The 26051-nt window shown below is 44.5% G+C and overlaps 1 protein-coding gene across 2 annotated transcripts in view; it reads left to right on the forward strand.

Moving 5' to 3' along the window:
• LOC137216990 (structural maintenance of chromosomes protein 1A) overlaps positions 1-21717 on the forward strand; it is a 30861-nt gene extending 9144 nt beyond the window's left edge. For both annotated transcript variants that reach the window (XM_067723150.1, XM_067723151.1), the window contains 16 exons: positions 912-1097; positions 1191-1370; positions 1471-1617; positions 1713-1850; positions 2832-2948; positions 3055-3161; positions 6281-6422; positions 8396-8541; positions 8633-8786; positions 9834-9944; positions 18154-18310; positions 18786-18940; positions 19060-19211; positions 20312-20381; positions 20667-20777; positions 21212-21717. In XM_067723150.1, the coding sequence (XP_067579251.1) occupies positions 912-1097; positions 1191-1370; positions 1471-1617; positions 1713-1850; positions 2832-2948; positions 3055-3161; positions 6281-6422; positions 8396-8541; positions 8633-8786; positions 9834-9944; positions 18154-18310; positions 18786-18940; positions 19060-19211; positions 20312-20381; positions 20667-20777; positions 21212-21295 (2157 nt within the window). In that variant the 3' untranslated portion in view covers positions 21296-21717. The remainder of the gene's footprint in view (positions 1-911; positions 1098-1190; positions 1371-1470; positions 1618-1712; positions 1851-2831; positions 2949-3054; positions 3162-6280; positions 6423-8395; positions 8542-8632; positions 8787-9833; positions 9945-18153; positions 18311-18785; positions 18941-19059; positions 19212-20311; positions 20382-20666; positions 20778-21211) is intronic.
• Positions 21718-26051: the final 4334 nt, after the last annotated feature.

A 26051-nucleotide genomic window follows, 5' to 3' on the forward strand; every position in this document is an offset into this window, starting at 1 on the left:
GAGTAGTCCTCGCTCACCACAGCTAGAGAAACCCTGCGTGCAGCAATGAAGACCCAACACAGCCAAACTAAATAAAATTTAAAAAAAGAAAAAAAAACTGCAGTTCAGACCCAACTTGTTCTGATTCTTAACCTCGTGTTCTTTGCATCACACCAGTTGTATCTTCCTGAAAGTTTTGTCTTGCTTGTGTCCACTCCTTTGTGGGAGGTGGGGAAACTGGAGAGGGCTTTGGGAAGGGAAGGGGCCACAGGGCAGGAATTAGCTCCCAGGAAGTAGCTCTGTGCAGGCTTCAGTATGAGCTTCTTTGGCATGTAACAACCAGCTCATTCACTAGGCTTTATCAGATCTCTTGGCCTCTTAAACCAAATCCTGAGTCCCCAGATTCCCTAAATATTATTCCTCTATTGCTGTAATTCCATCCCTGGGTTCAACTTAATTGAGTTCCACAACTATTTCCTGATCTTTCCTATAGACACTGCTGGGGAGTTGATAAGGAGGAGTTAGGCTCAGTCACTGCCCTTAAAGATCTTACCCTTTATCTGATAGTTCTTAGGGAACCATGGTTGATTTGGGAGACATGGGGGAAGTGAACTGAACAAAGAGATTTACTTGCTGGGTGTTTGTGAGAGTTTGATATAATGCATATAGGGTCTCTGGCATAATGCCTGGGGTGGCAGTGGTCTGCGAAATGGTAAAAGTGAGGTTTAGAAAGATGATTTTTGGATTCAGACATGACTGCCTGAAGTTGTTGTTGCTTTAAAGCCAGAGTAGGTTTTTCTTCCGTAGTGTGGGGGCTGTGTTCCTGATAGAAATTCTGACCTGCTCCCACCCCCTTCCAAGCTGGGAATTGGGGTTCCCAAGCCAGCTCCCAAAAGCCTCATGCTTCACTTTTCTCTTCTGACTTTCCCTAGTACGGCCGCCTCATTGACCTCTGCCAACCCACACAAAAGAAGTATCAGATTGCAGTAACCAAGGTTTTGGGTAAGAACATGGATGCCATTATCGTGGACTCAGAGAAGACAGGCCGGGACTGTATTCAGTATATCAAGGAGCAGCGTGGGGAGCCTGAGACCTTCTTGCCTCTTGATTACCTGGAGGTGAAGCTGGTGGTCATGGGGTCAGGGCAGTGTGAGAGGGCTGCTCCTCCTAGCCCTCCGTGTTCTGCCACTTAACTGAGCTTCTTCTCACAGGTGAAACCTACAGATGAGAAACTCCGGGAGCTGAAGGGGGCCAAGCTGGTGATTGACGTTATTCGCTATGAGCCACCTCACATCAAAAAGGCCCTGCAGTACGCTTGTGGCAATGCCCTTGTCTGTGACAATGTGGAGGATGCCCGCCGCATTGCCTTTGGAGGCCACCAGCGCCACAAGGTATGGATTCCCTTGCCCATATTGGAGCTGGACAGGCTTAGTATTGGCAATTCCTCTGTTTAGCTTCTCCCCTCTCCTCTCTTCTCCCTGCTGTGTGTAGACAGTGGCACTGGATGGGACCCTGTTCCAGAAGTCAGGGGTGATCTCTGGCGGGGCTAGTGATCTGAAGGCCAAGGCCCGGCGCTGGGATGAGAAAGCAGTAGACAAGTTGAAAGAGAAGAAAGAGCGGTTGACAGAAGAGCTGAAGGTAAGCCATAGGCAGGGCTGTCCCTAGGAATGGGGGTCCGAAGCCCAGGCCAGCCGGCCACCTTCTTACCACCTAGCCCCTCTCGTCCACTTTAGGAGCAGATGAAGGCAAAGCGGAAAGAGGCAGAACTACGTCAGGTGCAGTCTCAGGCCCACGGACTGCAGATGCGGCTCAAGTACTCACAGAGTGACCTAGAACAGACCAAGACACGACATCTGGCCCTGAATCTGCAGGTGGGGCCTGGCCTTCAGCCCTGTTTGCCAAAGGCCATCCTCACATTCCTGGCCTAGGTTTTTCTGGGGGTGGGGAACTTGTCCCACTTCCTTTGGGGAACTGCTTTGGGGAACCAGCCATAGCATAGAGTCAGACAAGCAGGGGTTCAGATCTTGGCTCTGTATGACATTAGGCAAGTTACTAAACCTCTGTGTTGTATCTGTTCAAATCTTTTGCTCATTTTTGTATTGGTTTGTAAGTTTTTTGAAAAATATATTCCAGAAACAATATCTTTGTCAAGCATATGTGTTGCAAATACTCAAAAAACAAAACAAAACAGGAAAAAAAACAAAATAAACCTCTCAGTGTCAATTTTTTCATCTTAATCTGTAAAGTGGGAGGTAAAATTATAGGGTCCTTACAAAGATTGAATGAGTTAATATATGTGAAGTATTTAGAGTGATTCCTCATAGCCAGTGAATGTTCAGTAAATGTTAGGTGCTATTAACATAACTAATTCATTCAACAAATATTTGAGTTTCTTCTGAAAGTTTTCAAAGTGAGCTACAGATATTTCAGTCCCTGTGAGTGGGGGTACTTTTATAGATATATTAATGTGTTTGATTATGGGTGCTTCCCCAGCTAACCCTGGAGGTGTTATGTAATATGTAGTATATGTATCATTTTTCTAAAATCAAAAAGTCTGAATTCCAAAACATATCTGGCCCCAGGGGTTATTGATGAGGGAGTGTGGGCCTGTAAGTAATGATGTTTACTGTGTGCCCAGCCTTTTGGATTGAAGTTGGCTGACTAGAGACCAGGGAGGAAGCCATGTGATGGTCCAAGTGAGAGATGATGCAGCCTTAACAGCAGTGCTAAGTCAGGTTCTCTCAGCATGTGGCGAGTTAGCCCTTTTTGTCCATGGGGCCAGTATACTCAGGGTGGCTCTTTTTCTCCAAGGATCCTGGTCTCTTTTGTCCTCTCAACCCTGTTTCCTTCAGGAAAAGTCCAAGCTGGAGAGTGAGCTAGCCAACTTTGGGCCTCGAATCAATGATATCAAGAGGATCATCCAGAGTCGAGAGAGGGAAATGAAAGACTTGAAGGAGAAGATGAACCAGGTTGGTAGAGGATGAGCCATGCCAGCATGTGCATCAGGGCAGGACTGAGGCTGGAAGCAGCACTCTGACCCAGAGGTCCTTTTCTCTCCCTTGCTTCTCCCCTCAGGTAGAGGATGAGGTATTTGAAGAGTTTTGTCGGGAGATTGGTGTGCGCAACATCCGGGAGTTTGAGGAAGAGAAGGTGAAGCGGCAGAATGAAATCGCCAAGAAGCGGTAGGTGGAAGTGTGGTTAGAAGGGGAGACTGGGGTGCCCTTGAGCCCCTAGCCTGACATCTGGGAAGTCAAATGCCATCGTAAGGCAGGGAGCAGCTTTTACAGCGATGGGCATTTATGGTAGGTCAGCCTTAACAGGGACATCATGGAAGCATGTGCACAGTATAGGGATTAAGAGTACCAGCTTTAAACGTGGTTTACCTGGGTTAAAATCCCAGCTCCATGGTTCATTTATCTTGGGCAGTGACTTGACCTCTCTAAGCCCTAGTTTCCTTATGCGTCAAGTGGGATAATTGTGATACCTATCACATAGAATTGTTGGGGTGGATCAGAGGTTGGGCTTAATCCTTATAAAGTATTTAGCATGATACTTTGCACCTACTAAGAGCAATAGGTATTAGCTTTTTTTTTTTCTGGTTGCGCCATGTGGCTTGCAGGATCTCAGTTTCCCAACCAGGGATTGAACTTGGGCCATGGCAGTGAAAGCACTGAATCCTAACCACTAGACCACCAGGGAACTCCCAATAGATATTAGCTTTTATTATTGTCATTGTCCTGATGGGTGATGTGGGAGAGGAGGACCAAAGTTCTAGGTTGGAAGAATAGTAAGAACAAAGCAAGTTTCTCCTTTCTTTCCCACTTTAGTTTATTCATTTGTTCAACAAACCTTGTTTGAATACCTACTTGTGCCCAGTTGTCCTGTGCTAGGTATTGGAGAGGGTGGGGAGATGAGGGTAAGATAGATGAACATGACACAGTCTCTCTGAAGGAGGTCACCCCCTGGACCCAGGGCTTCAGTCAGCAGTTCGTCTAGCCCATCACCCATACAGTAACTGTTCATTGCTCTCCTACCCCCAAGTCAGGCTCAAGGGATATAGAATTGAATCAGAGACTGTTCCTGTCCTCAGGGAGTTTTGGAGTAATGAGGGAGACAAACAAGTAGATCAGCAGTTTCAGAATGATGCTGTACTTGAGGTAGATAGAAAATACAGAGGAAAATGTTCAAGGAGCTGCAAATCAACAAAAGGAAAAATAAAAACCTAGAGACCCAGTAGAATAATGGAGAGAGGATGTATTAGCATTTCATGGAAAGAGAAGCTCGAATGGCTAATAACTGTGAATTGATGTTCCATCTCATTCCTAATTAGAGAAAATGCGAATTAAAACAATCTAGCAGTATTTGGTGAAAATAAGTCTACACGAGCCCAATGACTTAGCAAAGCCACTCCTGAGTCTATATCCCAGAGAGGGTCTTAGCCACAGGGTGACAAAGAGACACATTCAAAGTTGTTCATCTTGGCATAATTTGTAATAGTGGGACATAGGTGGCAATGTAGACGGCCATCACTGCAGAGAAGTATAAGTTAAATGTGATGACTATACAGACTATGGAATACTGTGTAGCAGTTCAGACAAGAACTAGATTTACAGGCAGTAATAGGATAAATTTATAACACTGTACATTTGTATAAATTTAAAAACAAAACATTTTACAAGGATATGCATTTTTAAGGTTATATACGTACGTATGTATGTGTGTGTATGTATGTGTGTGTATGTATGTCTGTATGTCACTTTGGTGTACATGCTCACTGTAGGGAAGATAATAGGAGTAGAAATCAGATTGAACCAAAGGAGAAAAGGGAAAGGTCTTGTACAGACAGCGATCGTAAGTGTTTTATGGACTATGGGGTATGATTACACCAAAAAGGGAGGAACCCAACAAATTGTAATAGAAACTAAGAACCTGCTCACAATCGTGAAGAAAGGTTTTATAGACCAAGGAGTGATGAACTGGAGACCTGTAGAGTGAGTAGGATTTAGCCAACCAGGCAGTAGACAGAAGAAAGGAGTTCCAAGCAGTGAGAACAGCATGCGCAGAGGTGTGAGAGAGCATACTATGTTCTGCAAACTAAGTATTGAATGTCTGGAGCAGAAAAATGGGGTCAGGAGGAAGGCGGAGGTGTTGGAGAGGTCAGCAGGGGCCAGATCACAGAAGGCTTTGTGAGTCACGCTTAGGAGATTGAACTTAAAATTGCATAGCTCAAAATTATAGAGTTAATTACATTCCATTTGGATTATAGTGACTAATAGGTTTAAGCTGCTAGCATGACATCTGGCAGCATCTGTCACACCATATTGGGGGGTGGAGGGACAGTTGGAAGTTAGACCGGCCTGTCCTGCTAGTATCTGCATATGCTGGTTACATACTCTTGAGTTTCTATAGAGATGGGGAGGAGGGAACTAGCAGAAATCTATTTTCTCCATTTTTTTTTTTTTTTTTTTTTTTTACTACCCAAGCTCTGCCCTTTAGAGATTCTGGAATGTTGGGGCAGGGGTGTATGCGGGGGTTTGGGGGTAGTTGGAAAGAGTGAAAGCCCATGAACTGAATATGAACTGAATACAGCCAGTATACCTGGAGATGGTGATGATAACTAAAATTTGTTGAGTGCTTACTGTGTACCAGGCATGGTTCTAAAGACTTTATACATATTAACTCCCAATAACTCTGAGGTAAGTACTATTATTATTTCCATTTTTCAGGTGAGGAAACAGGCATGGAGAGTATGACTAACTTGTCTGAGATTCATTACTAGTAAATGGCAGAGTTGAGATGCCAGTCCCCTTATCCCACCACATTATATTGCAAGGATGCCAGGAGAAGAAACCCAGATTTTGGTGTTTACACCTGGGATCTAATCTCACTTTGCCAGCTCTGTGGCCTTGGGCAAGGTCTTTTACCTCTTGGCCCAAGTTTCCTCATTTGTAAAATTAGGATAATAATGCCTTCTTGTGGAGCTGTTCATTAGAGGATTAGAGGTAATGTATGTAAATTACATAGAAGCTTAATAAATAGGAATTATCATAGCTGGTGGGTTCAGGTGGACCTTTTTGTGCCTCCTTCTAGGAACTCAGAATGAAGGCTCCAGTGTTTAAAGGAGGATTCATGGAGTTTGGCCCAATCTCCTCTGCCTTGTGCCATATCTACAAAGCGAGGCCAAGGAACTTAGTTCTGTAACTTCAGGGGACAGTTTTATGTGGATGAGCTGAGTGGTGACTAAAATTCAGCAGTAACTGTGTCCCTGTGCCCTAGGCCTAGTTCTCCTTTCTCCCCACAGTTTGGAGTTCGAGAATCAGAAGACTCGCTTGGGCATCCAATTGGATTTTGAAAAGAACCAACTGAAGGAGGACCAGGATAAAGTACACATGTGGGAGCAGACAGTGAAAAAAGATGAAAATGAGATAGAAAAGCTCAAAAAGGTAAGGAAGGAGACCATGAAAAACTAAACTAAAAGCTAAGAGGAAAAATTGGAAGAGATAATATCCATACTTTATAAAGCCCTCTTCTAAATAAGAAAAACACCAAGACCTAAATAGGAAGAAAAAATGAGTAAGTGGCACAAACAGTTCAAGAAGAGATTCAAATAACCCATAAACACGTATATATAATTTAGCCTTAGTAGAAATCAAAGGAATGCAAATTAAAACAATTATGTGTAATTTGTTTCCTATCACATCACCCAAGATTTTTTTTTTTTAAAAAAAGGATACTGGCCATGATGCACAAAACCAGCATTCTTAGGCCATATGGCACCATGCATTGAGAGTCTTCAGAATACATTTCTCCTCAGTAATACATGAGGAAATCCAAAATGCTGGCACATAGGTTGATGTTTTTGTTTTTTGTTTTGTTATTTATTTATTTATTTATTTGGTTGTGCCGGGTCTTAGTTGCAGCAGGCGGGCTCCTTAGTTCTGGCATGCGAACTTAGTTGCGGCATGCGTGTAGTATCTAGTTCCCTGACCAGGGATTGAACCCAGGCCCCCTGCATTGGGAGTGTGGAGTCTTATCCACTGCACCACCAGGGAGGTCCCCCAGGTTGTTTATTTTTTAATTTTTAAAAAATTATTATTATTATTTTTTTAATATTTTGGCTGCTTTGGGTCTTCATTGCTGCACATGGGCTTTCTCTAGTTGTGGCAAGCAGGGGCTGCTCTTCGTTGCGGTGCGTGGGCTTCTCATTGCGGTGGCTTCTCTTGGTGTGAAGCACAGGCTCTAGGCGAGCAGGCTTCAGTAGTTGTGGCACACGGGCTCAGTAGTTGTGGCTCCTGGGCTCTAGAGCACAGGCTCAGTAGTTGTGGCACATGGGCTTAGTTGCTCTGCGGCATGTGGGATCTTCCCGGACCAGGGCTTGAACCCGTGTGCCTTGCGTTGGCAGGCGGACTCTTAACCACTGTGCCACCAGGGAAGCCCTGTATATTATTTCTTATGAGCCATTTGAGAGGAAGTTGCAGATATGTCCCCTTCTGTGACTTTCAGATCAAAATGAAAACATTCTCCTTTAAAAAAAAATCAGAACATAATAGGTAAGATGACAGTCCCCTTTGACTGACCACTCTCAATCCCAGTCCCCTTACTCTTCCTGGGGCTAATCTCACTTAGGGTGTATTCTTCCAGACCTTATAGGCATTTACTTAAATACTTTTTTTTTTTTTAATTTTTTTTTTTTTTGCGGTATGCGGGCCTCTCACTGTTGTGGCCTCTCCCGTTGCGGAGCACAGGCTCCGGACGCGCAGGCTCAGCGGCCATGGCTCACGGGCTCAGCCGCTCCGTGGCATGTGGGATCTTCCCGGACCGGGGCACGAACCTGTGTCCCCTGCATCGGCAGGCAGACTCTCAACCACTGCACCACCAGGGAAGCCCTACTTAAATACTTTTGCATTCATATATATGTACTCATGGAAAGTACACAGTATTGTTTTTGTGGGTGTTTTAAAAACATTGATGTTATTGCTCATGACAGTAGTCTTGGTGTGGAAAAGATGCTTAAATAACATTAAGTCAGAATATAGACTTTTAATTACAATCTAGTCTCAACTATGTAGACCTGTCCATAAGTAATGCTGAGGGGAAATAGGCTAAATGTTAATTGGTTCTCTCTGGCTGGTGGGATTACAAGTAATTTCTTATTTTCCTCCTACTTCATACTTTTCCTATACTTTGAAGTTTTCTACAGCAGGCAACTTGTATATTGGGGTGAGGGGAGGTCAACAAAATAATTTGGAAGAAGGTAAAAGAACTCAGAGGGGTGATGGGGTTTGTAAAAGCAGAGCTCATTGAAGACAGATTCCAGCAAACTGTCTGGTGGAAAGGGTGGGGACAATGGGAGAAGATCCCAAGGTGAGCTGGGGAAAGCCTTCACTTCTTGTCCTGTTCACCGTGCTGGGACCAGGAGGAACAAAGACACATGAAGATCATAGATGAGACCATGGCCCAGCTACAAGACCTGAAGAATCAGCACCTGGCCAAGAAGTCAGAGGTGAATGACAAGAACCATGAGATGGAGGAGATTCGTAAGAAACTGGGGGGCGCCAACAAGTGAGTGGGTTCAGGCCTGGGCCTGGGGGAAGTACGTAGTACGGGCAGCTTGCTGGATTTGGGTCTCACCTATCTCCTTGGATCTTCTTAGGGAAATGACCCATTTACAGAAGGAGGTGACAGCCATTGAGACCAAGCTTGAACAGAAACGCAGTGACCGCCACAACCTGCTACAGGCCTGCAAGATGCAGGACATCAAGTTGCCACTGTCTAAGGGCACCATGGACGATATTAGTCAGGAAGAGGTGAGTATTAAGGCTGGTGGTGGGTGTGGGCTGTGAATAACATAACCAGGAATGGGGGATGAAGGTGGCTAGGGAGGGCAGGTGAGAGAGAGAAAAGGATGGTGGTTGCAGGTGGTGAGAGACAAAAGGAGGGATGCAGGGGAGATGAGGCAGGGTGAGGCTGTGAAGGCAGGTGAGGTGAAAGGTAATAGCCTTGGTGTGAGAGGGAAGTTGTTGGGGGTAGGGCTGCATGTCAGTAGGTGGTGAGGGAGGTAAGCCAGGAGAAGAGGAAGTCATTCATTAACCTTAGGGACTTGAGCTAAGATAGTTCCAGCAGGTGATGGATACTGGTAGGAGTGGGAATTGAGGGACATTAGCCAAGAGCAAAGGAAGGTGGAATTGAGGGACCTGAGGGATGGTAACTTAGCTGCAGTGAGGGAGGTTGGCCAAGAGAGAGTTGGGTAAGGGACATCAGCAATACAGAGGTGATGAAGCTTAGTTATGGGAAAGGGAGGGACACCAGCCAATAGAAGAGCCAAGGCATTTTATCCACTGGAAGTGAAGCTTGGTAGCAAGGGGGTGGGAATGTTAACTGAGAGGAGGTTTGCAGATATCTTGTCTTTGACCTGAACATGTATTTCAGTCCCACATGTCTTTCTCCCTCCTTTCTTCCCAAATAGCATTTCCATTTAATTCAGCAAAATATTTTGAACACTGGCAGTGTGCCAGGCATCATGGTAGCATGTGATATAATTACTCCTAATCCTAAGCACAGCCCTGCCAGGCAGGCATCGTCCTGTGTTACAGATGAGGGTTTGTGTGTTTAAATGAGGATTCAAGCAACAGCATGGCTTGCCCAGGGTCACACGGTTAGTCAGCGGTAGAGCCCAATTTTGAACTCAGATCTTTCTGCTGTCAGAGCTGCTTTTCCTTTTGCCACAAGTACTTTCTAACAAGGTGCTTCTCAAAGACATCGAAGGCTGCAAAGGAGCCCCTCAGCCCCCTCTAGAGGAGCAAGTGCTCTTATGGCCATTCGGGTCCATTTGACTCTCCCTCTTGCCATTGCAGGGTAGCTCCCAGGGGGAGGATTCAGTGAGTGGCTCCCAACGAACTTCCAATATCTATGCACGAGAGGCCCTCATCGAGATTGACTACGGCGACCTGTGTGAGGATCTGAAGGTGAGGCTCAGCCTCGGGGAGTGGGTACATCCTCCCAGCTGTCCAGAGAGAGGGTCAGCTCATCTGGGGGCCCTGTGGAGACAGACCATGTCTGGAAAGAGGGGCGAGCTGGCAAGGCGGGGCGGGGTGGAGTTGTGATCCATGGCTTCCCCCAATATGCACACACAGACACAGGCACATCTTCCGCCTCCACCCCCAGCTGCCCCCATCCCTGCCTGTTGCCAGTCTTCCCCTTCCACCTGTGTACACATCTCAGCCCAGATACACGGAGAACAGGCTCCTGTACAGTGAACAGATAGACCTCGGGGGTTCCTCAGGGCTCTGTCCCAGGCATCCTTTCCTTCTCATTTGGCGTGCTCTCATCCTGGGTGTCTCCTCTACTCCCCTGGCTTCAGCTGCCATCTCTGTGCTAGGGCCCACAGGTACCTCAAACCCCAGCCTTCCTCCCCAAATCGGCCTCTTCTCTTCAGTGCCAGCCCCAGGTTCAAACCAGAAATCTGAGCCTTGTCCTTAACTCTCTCTCTCACTTTGCATATTCAGTGAATTACCAAGCCCTGTCAATTCTACCTTCCAGATATCTACTGAATTCTACTTTTCTCTGTTTCCACTGTCTCTGTAGTTCAGGCTGCTTTCACCACTCACATGGACTACTGTAGGAGCCTTCTAAATAGTTTCTGATGCTTTCCAGTCTTTCCTTATAGCCAGGCAGGGGGACTTGATTTTTTTTTTTTTAACCTTTTTTATTATGGAAAATTTCAAACAGATACAGAAGTAGAGAGAATGATACAATGAACCCCAGGTACCCATCATCCAGCTTCAATAATTAGCAACATATGGTCAATCCTGTTTTTTATACCCTTCCCCCCCCTGATTGGCACATTTTAAATCAAATTCTAGATATTCCATTCATAATTACCTCAGTATATATCTCTAGGACTCCTTTTTAAAAAATGTAACCATGATATTATACCAAAAAATTAGCACTAACTCTGTAATGTCACCTGATATTCAATAAATGTTTAGATTTCCATGAATGTCCCATAAATATCTTTTTTAAAAATATTTTTTCTGGGCTTCCCTGGTGGTGCAGTGGTTGAGAGTCCGCCTGCCGACGCAGGGGACACGGGTTCGTGCCCCAGTCCGGGAAGATCCCACATGCCGCGGAGCGGCTGGGCCCGTGAGCCATGGCCGCTGAGCCTGCGCGTCCGGAGGCTGTGCTCCGCAACGGGAGAGGCCACAACAGTGAGAGGCCCGCATACCGCAAAAAAAAAAAATTCTGTGTTTAAATCAGGATTCAAGTGAGGTCCATGTGTTAAAGTTGGTCTCTTATGGTCTATAACATTTTTTTATCCCTTTTTATTTTTTTCTTGCTATTTATGGAAGAAACTGGGTCATTGGTCTTGTACAATTTTCTATACTCTGAATTTGGCTGATTGTGTCCCATGATGTTTTTTAACATGTTCTTCCATCCTTGTGTTTCCTATAAACTGGTAGTTAAATCTGTGGTTTGATTGGATTCAGATTCATTTTTTATTTTTGGCAAGAATATATCATAAGTGGTACCATGTACTCATGAACTTCCTTTTGCATCGCATCAGTAGACACTGAATGTCAGTTCTCTCTGTCTTTGTAATGGTAAGATTGATGAATGCTCAACACTACCTATGAAATATTCTTGCCAAAAACTCAAACAAGGATCTGATTAAGCTTTTATGTCCACCAATTATATGAAACACTGGTGCCAGAGGAACATGTTAAGTAAAAGCACAGGGATGCAGTTAACTAAATCTAGACTGTGGGAAACTCTAAAGGACAAAAGACCTGGTCTCTTCCATAAATAAATGGGAAGAAAGAAATGAACAGAAAGGGAGAACTTTTATAGGCTTATGAGACAAATCAACCAATTACAATGTGTGGCCTTCCCTTGAATCCATTGCAAAGAAAAGAGAGGCAGGGGAATTTATAGATTAAATGAGATTTAAGAGACGTATCAGCCAATTGTAATGTGGGCACCTTATTTGGAACCTGCTTTGAAAAAAACCTGTAAAAAAATTTTTATGTTAACACAATTGGGATGATTTGAACACTGACCAGATAGTTTATGATGTTCAGGAATTGCTGTTAATATCTTTAGGTGATAATGGTATTGTGGTTTTATTTTTAAAATGTCCTTACCTTTTACAACAGTGGTTCTCAATGGGTGGGGTAGATTTTGCCTCCCCAGGGGACATTTGGTAATGTCTGGAGATACTCTTGTCACAGCTAGTTGTCGCAACTGGGGCAGAGGTTGCTACCAGTATCCAGTGGGTAGACAACAGGGATGCTGCTAAACATCCTACAGTGCACAAAGGACAGCCCCCACAACAACAAATTATTTGGCTCAAAATATCATTAGTGCTGAGATGCAGAAACCCTGTTTTAGAGGTACATACTGAAGTATTTATGGATGAAACATTTGAGATTTGGTTTAAAATAGTTGAATATAGAAAGAAATTGGGTATAGATGGCAGAGTATTGGCCATGAGTTGATAATTACTGAAGCTGGGTACGTGGGGTTCATTGTATTATTCTCTGCATTTCTGTGAATGTTTAAAAATTTACGTAATATAAAGTTAAAAAAGGAAAAACAATCATGATCACCATGTTCAGGTGTTGTTAGCCCCATCAATCTTATAAAGTTCCCTATCAGCCTTTCACAGCTGGTTTTAGCAGCTATTAATGAACGATCATTGCCTACATCTATTAAGGGCTGCAAAATGGTAATTTTCTGATTCTTTCATTCCTCCTACATTTATTAATTTGATTTCTAAAAAAGAACTTTCTCACATCAACTGTTTAGTTCCCTTGAAATTCAGTTAGTACAGAAAAGGTAGAATAAATACTTAATTCTTTGCCTTTATTTACCAGCTTTCAGAATGAGTTGGTTATCTTTGTAACCTTTAAAGTTAGTGACCAGTGAGGTTTCTAATTTATATTTATTATAAACTTAAGTGTTTAAATGTCTTTTGGTATGTTTCAGTCTATTTGGAGTCATTTTTCTTTTTGATATTCAAATTGTCCCATTCTTGGCCAGAGGGAGCCACTTCAAGTTGAGTTTTGCTATTGTTCTTATTAGATTTTTTATTATGGAAAATTTCATATGCAGAAGTAAAATAGTACAGTGCTGTCTCATGTGGCCATCACCAGTTTTAGCAGTTAGCAACTCATGGCCAAACTTGTTTCATATGCACCCCCCCACACTCCATCCTCCCCTTCCCACCCCCAGGTTATTTAAAAAATTCTGGCCACCATGTCATTTCATTTGTAAATATTTCAGAATGTATCTCTATAAGAGAAAATTCTTAAAAATATTTAGAATCATTATCATACAAAAAACCCAATTACTTAACATTGGAGTTATATATTATTATATAATTCCTTAATAATAATATTATGATTAGTATTCACATTTCCCTGATTGTTATACACACACACTCACAGTTTGCTTGCTTGAACTGGGAGTCAAGTAAGATGAAAGAGAGATAGATGATTGATATAGTGATTGGTTGATGATGTCTCCTAAGTCTCATTTAATCCAAAAGTTCCCCCTCTGTCTGTTTTTATTTTTCTCTGCAATATTTACTGTTGTTGAAGAAATTCGCTCATTTCTCCTGAAGGATTTTCTACATTCTGTACTTTGTTGATTGTATCCTGTGGTTTTTAAAATGTTCCCCCAGAACAAAGCAAAAAAAAATAAGTTCTGCTGTCCCCCATAGTTCCTGTAAGTGGGTAGTTAGATGTAGATTAGTGCTGTTCAATAGAGATACAGTATCGCCCACATGTGTAACTTTTAAAACATGAAATTTAGTTTAATACTATATTTTGTTTAACCGAGTATATCCAAAAGAATGATCATTTCAATGTGTAAACAGTATAAAAATTATTGATGAGAAATTTAACCATCTCTGTACTAAGTCTTCAAAATTCATTATCTATTTTAAGCTTCCAGCACATCTCAATTTGGATGCTAAATTTTACTCAGAAATACTTGATCTGTATTTAGATATCCTAAAATTTACAATTGAAAAAGGAGAACCACATACCCAAGTTGTTCCAAATATACTTAGAAGTTTTGTAGTAACTGAATTGAGTATCAGTTTTTAAATTTAAATTAGCTAGCATTCAGTAAAATTAAAACTTTAGTTCCTCAGTCACACCAGCTGCATTTTTCATGCTCAGTAGTAACATGTGGCTTGTGACCACTGTATTGGACAGCTCAGATCTAGAGGTTTGATTAGATTCAAGTTTTGGGGTTTATTTTGGTCAAGACTACTTCATATGACGTCATTACTTCCATCAGGAGGTTTATAATGTCTGGTCATTGGCTCTTTTTGTGTGGCTTGCAGCCATGATGATTATTGCCTAGATCCATTACATAATTTGTCAGGGGTTGCAAAATGGTCATCTTATTCTATCATTTCTTTATTAGCTGGAATACTGTAAAGAGATTTCCTCCGTCAATTATTTGGTTACCCTGAGGTAGTTTGTATAGGAAAGGCAGGATATATGGCTTGATTCTTTCCCTTTATTTACCAGTTTATAAAATAATGAGTTGGTTCTTTGGCATTCTCAAGATTTGTCCACTGAGTTGTTTTCATGTTATTATGAACTTAAGGATTTAAACACATTTGATGTGTTGCACTCTTGTGGTTATTATCCTTCTCATTGCATAAAGGTGTTGTATCTTCGGCCAGTGGGAACTCGTTCAAGTTGGCTTCTGAATAATTTTGACACAACTCTTGTAGTCTTTTTTTTTTTTTTTTTGGCTGTGCCGCGTGGCATGTGAGATCTTAGTTCCCTGACCAGGGATTGAACCCGCCCCCCCCGTATTGGAAGGCAGATTCTTAACCACTGGACCACCAGGGAAGTCCCCTCTTGTAGTCTTTGATATCTTCCTTGCTTTCTGGTATGTCCAGGCTCATCCTTTACGTTTCCCACCCCAGATCTGGAATTAGCCATTTCTCTGAGAAGCTCTGACTTCTTTTAGTAGGGAATGCTATTATTTAGCAACTACCATCTGGACACTGGAATGTTCATGACTGCTTGGTTGCTCGGTGCTTCTAGAACTTTTCAGTAGACTGGGCTACAAAATGCATTTTTTATTTGAGGGAAAAATGTATCATGAGTTCATATTGATACTTCCAATTGAAATTGTAATTTTCACAGTTTAACATTGATTTTATGTTTGAGTTTCCAATTATTCTTGCTAAAAATCTGGTTTCTAGCAAGTATTCAATAGTATATTTACTTTAGCCTATCATATATGTAGAAACTCATAATAAGATATTATTAGTAACAATTCAATTATTGAATGCTATTTAAGATTTCCTTGATGCTAATGGCTCATTAAGCTAATGGCTCATTGAGCATGGATAGTCGTGTTCCTATGTTTTAAAGTGATTTGAAAGAATCTTCTGAGTGTTTAACCAGCTAATATATAGTCAGACTTCTTTTGTTTAGTTTTCAATTTTTAAAGGATTTTGCTTTTTACTATTCTCCTTTATTTTTTCCAAGTTTAATTTTGAAACTTTTCAAACCTACAAGAAAAACTGAAAGAATAGTACAGTTGAACACCCATATGCCTTTCACCTTAGATTGACCAATGGACATTTTCCCAGTTTGCTTTCTCTCTTATCTCTCGACTCACTCCCTCCCTCTGTACTGCACACTTTTTTTGTTTTTGCTGAACCTTTTGAAGGAAGTTGTAGACTTCAGCTCTAAATTCTTCAGCATGCTGGAGCAAGGGATTCTCCTCCATAACCACAGTTCAATTTTATACCTAAGAAAATTAATAATTTTATGTCTAATATTCCACCCATATTCAAATTTTCCTAGTTGTTACAAAGTGTCTTTTGTAGTAGTTTGTTTTTTTTAAGCTGTGACCCAATCAAATTCATGCATTGCTTTTGGTTGTTCTGTCTCTTTAGTTTCTTTTATTTAGTTAGTTTCTTTTAATGTGGAACAGTCCCCTCACTTTTTTTCATAACATCGGTCTTTTGAACAGTCTACATGTTGTCTCGAAGAACAGGATATGTTATGGGTACATTATGGATATGTCAGTTTCCTTTCATTACTCTGTTTAATTTGTTCCACCTAACCTTGTGTTTCCTATGAATTGGAAGTTTGAACTATTTTAGAGGCTTGATAGATTTGGGTTAAGTAATTTTTTGGCAAAAATATTTCACTGTGTGCTCCCCCTCCCCGCCAGCTGTGCAGCGTGGCTTGCCAAATCTTAGTTCCCCGAGCAGAGGTTGAACCCAGGCCATGGTAGTGAAAGCACCAAGTCCTAATCACTGGACCGCCAGGGAACTCCCCACTATGTACTTTATATTGCATCATGCCAGGAGGCACATAGTGTTAGGGTATCCCACTATTCATGATGGTAGGTTTGATCCTCAGTTAAGGTATCAATTGCCAGATCTCAGTGCTAAGCATACACTTTTACCTTTGTAAGTAATAAGGAATCTTTAGGGTGATTCTTTGGCATCTTGTCAGTATCTTGTTCCCCAACAGTTTTTTTACCCAGTGGCTTTCACATTTTGATTCAGTTTAATTTTGTTTTATAATTATGTAAATTCTTCATTTGATTCTGAAACCATAAGTATAATACAAGGTATGTGAAGAGAAGTTTAGCTTCCTTTCCTGTCCAACTTCACCCCCCTTCCTGTATGTGTGACCATTTTAGTTTTTGGATTATCTTTTTGTTGTTGTTGTATTTTTAAAATACAAATATATTTGTATGTAAATTATTCACATTTCCTCTCTTAGATAAAAGATAGCATTCTATTGTGTACCTTTATACTGTATCCACGAATCACTCCATACATATATATAGAGAGAGATGTTCAGAAAGGCTTTTCTAAAATATATATATATATATATTCATGTCCTTCCTGTGCTTGAAATCATTCAGTGGTACCTCACCTCCCTTGGGATAAAGTCCAAATTTCTTAAAAGGCCTGTTATCATTGGGCTTCTTCATGTGCCTCCAGCTTTGTCTCTTTGCCTAGCGGACAGGCACGTGTGTGCTTACACACACACACACACACACACACACACACACACACACACACACACACACACACACACACACACACACACACACACACACACACAGTTGCTACTGTTGCCATGTTGAATTGCCCTTTGCATATTTGTTTGGCCTTTTTGTTTTTCTGCTGTGCTGTGTGGCTTGTGGGATCTTAGTTCCTTGATCGAGGATTGAACCTGGGCCCGGGCAGTGAAAGCGCTGAGTCATAACCACTGGACCGCCAGGGAATTCCCCTGTTTGGCTTTTGAAGTTCATTAAAGTTGATTACTTTTTTGAATTTCTTTGATTTCCTTGAATGAACCATGAATAAACCCTGGTCTCGCATGTGATACTCCTATCTGCATAGAAGACTGTTCCTTCTCTCTGTCCTCACCATTCATCCTATGGGCCTGAGCTTAAAAATATTCCTGGAAGCCTTCCCTAGCCCCAGTGTCTGAGTTAGGTGCTCTTCTTGTGTGCTGACCCGTCACCATCTGTTTATCATTGTTTGGGTATTCACCATACAATGTTCTGATTGTTTGCTTATATGCATTCCTCTGTTAGTCCATGAGCTCTATGAACACAGGATCCATGACTCACAGGATATGAGTGGCCAGTGCCTGGCATTGGAAGGCATTCAGTAAATATTTATTGACTAAAAGTGGCAGAAAGGCACAAGCCCAGACATGCATCACAATATCCATAAGACCTAAAACCAAGTTCAAATGGAATTTGCTCAGGTGTGGTGATCTGAGCAGAAAACGTGAGTTGCCTTATTCGTTGTAGAGCTGTAAGTGGAGTCCAGACCAGCCTGTGTGGGAGCCTCTAGGTCACCCTGGGATGGCGCTGGCTCATGGCCTGGGCTGAGAGCCAGAGAGGGGCACCACCAGCTGCTCCTCCTGAGAGATGGAGAGGTTGACAGGGCCTGGGGGAAGGGCTAGAGATGATAAAAGCGACGTCAGCCTGTAATTTCTAGGGACGGTGGGAATGGTTACTGTTGGCAGGACCTGATGAGAGGAGCAGGGTTAGGGAAAAAGAACCTGCCTTCTGCGTGGGAGTAGGTCCCCAGGCCCCCGCCTGGATCAGGTATCTCTGTAGGGGCCTGGCCCTTCTTGATGTTGCTGGGCCTGGGATTTGCAGGATGCCCAGGCCGAGGAGGAGATCAAGCAGGAGATGAACACACTGCAGCAGAAGCTGAATGAGCAGCAGAGTGTGCTCCAGCGTATTGCTGCCCCCAACATGAAGGCCATGGAAAAGCTGGAAAGTGTCCGAGACAAGTTCCAGGAAACCTCAGACGGTAAGGGTTTCCTCTTCTTCTTGGTTCTAAGATGAAGGCAGGAGGCTAGAGGTATGGCAAGGGCCTGTTATACATCACAACAGCTCCTGTTTTTACGTGCTTTCTTGCTCGAAACTCCCAAGAGCCCTAAACAGTAGGGATTATCACACCTGTTTTATAGAGTAGAAAACTGCTGAGGTTTAGAGAGAATGAGTGACCTGCCTGAGGTCACACAGCTCGTTGCTGGTAGAGCCCAGGGAAGAATCCATGTTATGTGGCTGCGAGCCCATGTTTCTTCCTTTGCACTATGTGGCTGGCCCACTGGATACAGGTGATCGTGGAACTGTCTTCCTGGGCCCCTCCGCAGGCATTCCTCTTCATGTGGGATGTCCCTGCTCTGTGGATTGTCAGTTGTAGGTCATTTTTGCCAGGGCATGGTCCTCAGCCTTGGCAGAGCCTGGGTACTGAGGGGTCACCTGTCTTTCCCTTGTGGCAGAGTTTGAGGCAGCCCGAAAGCGAGCCAAGAAGGCCAAACAGGCATTTGAACAGATCAAGAAGGAACGCTTTGACCGCTTCAATTCCTGTTTTGAATCAGTGGCCACCAACATTGATGAGATCTACAAGGCCCTGTCCCGTAACAGCAGTGCCCAGGTAGGCTGGAGCCCCTTACCCAACTAGCCCCTACCCATCCTCATTTGCCCTTCCCTCTAGGCTTCCTGTCCTCATCCCCATCTAGACCCAGACTCTTGACCCATCTCCTTTCCCCCTAGGCATTCCTGGGCCCTGAGAACCCTGAGGAGCCCTACTTGGATGGCATCAACTACAACTGTGTAGCTCCTGGCAAACGCTTCCGGCCCATGGACAACTTGTCAGGGGGGGAAAAAACAGTAGCAGCTCTGGCACTGCTCTTTGCCATCCACAGGTATGGCTGTGCCCCTCCAGGGCAGTTGGTGGAGACTGTACTGAGGCCACTGGAGGCTCTGGGGTCCAAGGATATGCAAAGTTATGCCGAGGTGAAGATGATCTGGTGGACTCTGGATTGAATCCCTGTTTCCCTACCGACTACAGCATATCTGGCCTTGGTTTCCTGGACCTGTCTTCCCAATCCAACCTCATCCACTCAGCATGCCTTCCCCTGCATGTATTCAGTCCCACTTCCAGGCTTTTGCTTACATGGTTGCTGGCTCATAAGCCCTTTTCATGCAAATCTAGCTTGGCCATCACCTTCCACCCCTTCACATCTCATTCTCTTCCTCCTGTTCCTCTAGGAAGCCTGCTTCAACCACTGTGGCATACCCTGACCTCCCCCTCCTGAATGCCAACAGTACTTGAATCTGACTCCCCCCCACAACTTAGTGCTTGATTGTACAGCATCATTCAGTGAGCATTTCTTGAGGGCTGCTCTGTACCAGACCTTGTTGGGGGATTAGGGACACAGATGAGTCAGACATGGTTTTTGTCTTCAGGGAGCTCATGGTCTACTGGAAGCCAGATGTGTAAACAAACAGTGAGCTAAATGTTGTAACCGGGTGAGCGTGTGAGCGGTGGATGCACAGAGGAGAGCCACCAACCCAATCTGGGAAAGCCTTTCAAGGGCAGCCAACACTTGAGCAGGAAATGCAAAGGATAAGTAGAAGTTAGCCAGAGAGACCAGTAGGCATTCCAAGGCAGAGGGTACAGCATGTGCAGAGGCAGGGAGACATGGTGTGAGTGGGTGGGGTAGACCTCCAGGTAGCTTGGTCAGTATGGCCAGAGCCTAGGACAGCTTTATCTCCCCAGCCAACCTGGAGGCTCCAGAGAGGATCATGTCTTCTGTTCTGTGGGATCCTGGAGCGCAGGGCTGGATGCAAAGGAGGACTCAGTTGGTATATTGGGCTTTAGGGGCTCAGGCAACATTCAGACCTGGGTTTTTTAATCTCTGAAGAAATGGAAGGGGGTGCTGGCCTGTATGATGGGCTCTGGGGCTGTCATGCCCCGCCCCTGCCTCCATCAGTGTCAGCTCACCTACTGGTTCCCTCCCAGCTACAAGCCAGCCCCCTTCTTCGTCCTGGATGAGATAGATGCTGCCCTGGATAACACCAACATTGGCAAGGTGGGTGCAAGGAAAGTGGGGCCCGGGAGGGAGGCCCCCAGGTCGGGGCTGGGTTTCAGGGAACAACTCCTGAGTGCGCCCTAGCCATTCCTGCAGCCTCTTCTCTGTGCCTGGGAGGCTGGGCCCAGGGTCATCCGCACTGTGCTAGTCAGTGGCCTCCTTTCAGCCTCTCTTCCCCCAACCCTCCGCCCCGTACCCCACCCCATCTGCCTCTGGTTCTGACTGGATAAGACAGGGAGTGTTAGGGCTTCAGCCCTGCTAAGTGCTCCATGGCCCCTCCCACAGGTAGCAAATTACATCAAGGAGCAGTCGACTTGCAACTTCCAGGCCATCGTCATTTCTCTCAAGGAGGAGTTCTACACCAAGGCTGAGAGCCTCATTGGAGTCTACCCCGAGGTAGGGCGGTCCTGGCTCAGGAGCCAGCCCCACTCCCTGCCTGACTTCCCAGGGCAGGAAGGGAAGGCTGCAGTGGAGGGGCACAGGGGTGGGGGAGCATAGGGACTCAGGTCCTGAATGGCCATCTGGGCTTGTTGGAGCCCTGCCCTGGAGGCTTAGCCAGCTCAGCTGGGCAGGGCCATTGCATTTGGGGACAGGTGGAAAGGCGAGGCGAGGCAGAGGCAGCCAGACAGCAGAGAAAAGGAGGAGAGTGCAGAGATAGGCAGGAAAGGCACATGGGACTGAGCACATCCTCTCATACCCAGAGAACCATTGCCTGGGCTTTGGGCAGGTATGTAGGGAGGAGGGTTTGAGGCCCCACAATCCTGGGGCACTTGACCCCTCTTAATTCTCTCCTTACAATTTTATTTTTCTTTTTCTCCCTCCTCCTTCAGCAAGGGGACTGTGTGATCAGCAAAGTCCTGACCTTCGACCTCACCAAGTACCCAGATGCCAACCCCAACCCCAATGAGCAGTAGCAGTAGTTCTGCCCTCCTGCCCGGTCTGGATCCCTAAGTTACGCCTCTCCCAATCTCTGGATATTTGGCTCCCAACCTTTCCCTACCTCCTGTCCCTGTTTGGTATAGTTATGGGATTTAGGCACTGCTGTCAAGCATGAAGAGGAACAGAGGTGATGTTAGTTCTGGAGCAAAAATTCCTGAGCTTCAGGGAGCATCCTGACCTCTGGAACGAGGTGCTGAGCTGAACTGAGCTGAACAGGGCCATCTGTCCATCCCCCCTTCCGCCACCCTGGACCTTACCCCGTCACCCATAATCATGGATTCCTTGGGCCCCCTGCATTTTGCTTGTGTGTGGTATGTACATGTGTGTATATGTGTCCACATGTGCGCATGTGGGTGTGTTTGCAAAATAATAAAGATATTGGAGACCCATTTTAGAAGGAGCCTAGGCTGAATTTGATTCCAAGAGAGCTTAGTATGACAGCACCCCGGCGCTGGGCATAGTTATTCCAGACCTCAGGATTCAGGCTGTTACGTGAAACCACCCTCATTCACTCATTAATGCTTTCATTCATTTCCTGTGTTCATCAAATACATACTGAACACCCTCTTTGTCAGACTCTATGCTAGGAATACAGAACTGAATCAGACATGATCTCTACCCTCCTACTAAGGAGATGCTAGTGGGTTCATGAGTTCCTGTGGTTAGCTGAATCATGTATAGGTGCTTTGAATTTGAGAAGAGGATGATCAGCTCCAGGCTTCCTGGAGGTCACATTTGAGCTGGACCTTGACAAGTTGGTAGGATTTGGTTGGGTGCTAGGAGCAGAGCCTAGGCTCTAGGGACAGTTCTAGTCCCATTTTTTTATCACTTACTAGCTTGACACTGGGCAAGTCATTTGACCTTTCTGTGCCTGTTTCCTCAACTGTAAAATGGGGCTAACAGTATTTACCTACCTCGTAGGATTTAATGATGTCAAACTCCTCACTGGAGGCCTTATCCCTGCTTGGAGCCCACTAGGTGCCAACCCCTCAGAATCCAAGCCTTCTCATGCCTAACCCCTGAGGGCTTCTGATCCCAGTTGTTAGGGACAGAAGGAGCCTCCAAATCTGGGAAGTGTTGAATGCCCTGGTTATTGGGAAAGTTCCAGGGCATTGATGGGGTTTACCTGGTAAGTGGAGGACCTAAGGAACCCTATCGCTTCAATCATGTATGATAACTGGGTGCCTAAGCCCCAACCTGGGTTGTGAGGAAGTAGGGGAGAGGTAGCCTGGGCCGCATCCTGGCTGTGTGTAATGTTCCTTCTGGGAACTAACCGCATTAGTTGCAGGCACTGTGCAGAGGCAGTGCAGTCTGCTGCCATGAGGTCGGTCTTTGCTTGTTCATGTATACTGTCAGACCATCACCTTGTCCGATCTGTATATTACATTTTTTCTTTTTAAAAGTTAAATCAGTTCTAATTATCCAAGTAATGCATGAATCCATTTTCTTTTTAAGAAATTAGATTGTTGCAAATAAAGCTAACTTCATTCGACTACCATTCCCCCTCCCCCTCTCAATTCCTATAATGTCTGTTGTACATCCATCTTGACTTTGTTTTAAGACTTTTACGTATGAATTCATTGAAAATACTGTGTTTAATGCAGATGGTATATTGAATCATTCTGCAGTTTTCTTTCTTAGCAATGTTTTTGAGATATATGCATGTTGCTAAATGTAGATGCAGTTCACCCTTAGTAATTGTTATGTAAATTGCCATGATGTGACTCTGCCACATTTTATTTACCTATTTCTCGTGTGATAGACAGTAAGACTTCTGTTTTTGCTGTTATAAGGATACTACGCAGGAGCATCGTGTGTGCGTGTGTGAAAATTTACCTAGGGTTGATTCCTACAAGTTGAATTACAGAATCGTAGGTTATTTATATTTTTGTTTTTAATAGATACTTCCAAATTGCCTTTCTGTACTGTTTACTCAGTATTTTTCTTGAGGTTGTCTTGGGTCTAATATCGTTATCTACTTCATTTCATCCTGAGTAGTGATAACCGTGAAACCATGGGTGAGATGTGCTAATAAGTATGTATTTTCTAATACATATTAAAAGGGATAGCTATCAAAACAAAATAAATTTGTCTGTGTTCAACCAAAGAAGTCACATACCACTAGTGGTATGTGTGCTGTAATTTGGGAAATGCTGGCATATGTGGAACAGCACAACTGGGGAGTCACCCTGGTTCAAATACTAGCTGTAGAAACTTGAACCTGTTAGTTCACCTCCTTGAGCCTCAGTTTCCTAATGTAGGAAAGCAGATAATATACACCTACCTTGCAGCGGTGTAAGGAAGATGAAATGAAATATATCTGAAGCAATTTGGCTGGCATGTAGATTATCACAGGACTTTAAAGGTAGCGATTGCTGGGCTTCCCTGGTGGCGCAGTGGTTGAGAGTCTGCCTGCCAATGCAGGGGACACGGGTTCGAGCCCTGGTCTGGGAAGATCCCACATGCCGCAGAGCAGCTGCGCCCGTGAGCCACAACTACTGAGCCTGCGCATCTGGAGCCTGTGCTCCGCAACAAGAGAGGCCGCGATAGTGAGAGGCCCGCACACCGCGATGAAGAGTGGACACTGCTCGCTGCAACTAGAGAAAGCCCTCACACAGAAACGAGGACCCGACACAGCCAAAAATTAATTAATTAATTAATTAATTTTTAAAAAAGTGATTGCTATTCTTCCCACTTTGCAGATGAGGAGACTGAGGCCCAGCAAGGTTAAATCACCCAGCTACCAGATAACAGTGAGGGTTTGAACCCACACCCTCCAATTCAGTCTTGAGCTTTCTCCCCTCTAAGGGTGGTTATCAACCTTACCTGCGAAGCTTTTTCCTTTTCCTTTTTTTTTGGTTGCACCACGCAGCTAGCAGGATCTCAGTTCTCTGACCAGAGATTGAACCCGGGCCATGGTAGTGAAAGCCTGGAATCCTAACCACTAGGCCACCAGGGAACTCCCTCTTTTTCCTTTTTAAAAATCAAAGCAATATATACACCAGTTAGAAAATAAAATAGTACAGAAGGGCTTATAATGAAAAGCAGCAGTTCCCTGCTGCACCCCCATGTCCAAAGGATGTGGAGCTCCTTGCTCTGGTCCCACCCCTGGAAATCTAATTCAGTAGGTGTGGATGATAATCTGAGTAACTAATCCCTATCTCACGAGGTAGAAAGCATTACATGAGATGCCTTAGGATAAGACCCTGGCACATAGGAACAGAAGTGCTCCAAAAGATTTAAATCCTGAGGATCAGAGAGGTGAGATGACTTGTCTGAGATTCCAGTGGTTCGCTGGCAGAGCCTAGACTTCCACTGGGATCTCCTCTGTGCTTGCCCAGTGCTTTCCCTTGTGCCACACCACCTCCTATCATCACAAGGCAACACGTGCTCAGTGCAGGCTGTGCCCAGAGAAGAGCAGACACCATGGTGTGTTTCCAAGAGCCAGCTGGATCTAAGTAGAATCCCTAGGGCTAGTTGGAGGACACTTGGTTGACTCCCTTATGTTCTGGACCCGGTAGCCTTAGTCTCGGGACACAAACATGAGTCAAATCTTTCTCCTGTCTTTGAGGAACTCACTGTCTAGTTGGGGAGGCAATTCATAAAGCAGTGTGATCAGTGCTCTGACAGGAGCATGGATAAAGGAGGGGCATCTAGCTTAGGTAGAGGTTCAGGGAAGACGTCCTCTAGTCTAGGAAGTGACACCTGAGCTGACTCTTGGGGGACTGGCAGGAATTAGCCAGTTGAGGAGGAAGTGGAAGGAGTTTCCAGTTAGAACAGTATGCACGAAGACCTGAAGGCAAGAAACATCCTAGCAATTCAGAAATACGGAAGCATAAGGTTTCCTGGGCTGGGGAAAAGCAGCAGGAAATGAAGCTAGAGAGGTAGTCAGGAACCAGATTTGAAGAGGGTCGTAAGAGCCTGGCTACAGAGCAGATTTACCTCGTAGGACAGTGTGGTTCTCAAACTGGCTGTGCATCTTGGGGCATCCTGGGCCCCAACTTCTAAAAATTCAATTTCCATAATTGGAGTGGGGGCCTTAGGATCTGGAGTGCTTATAGAGGTCTGCACACAACTCCAGGGTGCAGCCAGGTTTGGGGATTGTGGGTTGGAAACAGTAGGGGAGCCGTGGAATAGTTTTAAGCAGAGGAGACTCCAGTTAAGATGTGATTTTAACAAACCCCTTTCTGGCCAGCCAGTGTGGAAATAGATTAGGTTAGATGCTCAAGCTGTATGCTCCCATGCCTGTAGTTTCCTTGTTCAATTCTCACACTGTTTTATATTTGCTTGTTTTGTCTCTCTGAATAAGCTGTAAGCACCACAAGGGTCAGCCTGGGGTTATCCTGCTACTGGTATATCCCCAGCAAAAAGCACAGTGCGTGACCCCAAACAGGCACCTAATAAATAGTTTTTGAATGAATGAATGCATTTGTGAGGGAGAGAGGGGAGACATTAGTTAGGGAACAGTTGAAAATACTAGGCCCACTCAAGGGCAAGGGCAGTGGGAATGGATTGGAGATGAGCTGTTAAAGGAAGATGATGAAGCAGACTTGGTGACTGATTATTGGATGTGGAGGGTGACTGAGAGGATAGAATGAATACTCGTTAATAGCCAAGATTCCTACCCTATCTCAGTCATTCTTCTTCCTTACCCATCTGACTCAGAATCTCCTTCCAGCCTCCTCAGCAACTGGAATTCCTCAAGTTAGGTAAACATTCTTTGTGTGCTGT

The sequence above is a fragment of the Pseudorca crassidens genome, chromosome X, assembly GCF_039906515.1.
Source record: "Pseudorca crassidens isolate mPseCra1 chromosome X, mPseCra1.hap1, whole genome shotgun sequence".
NCBI lineage: Eukaryota > Metazoa > Chordata > Mammalia > Artiodactyla > Delphinidae > Pseudorca > Pseudorca crassidens.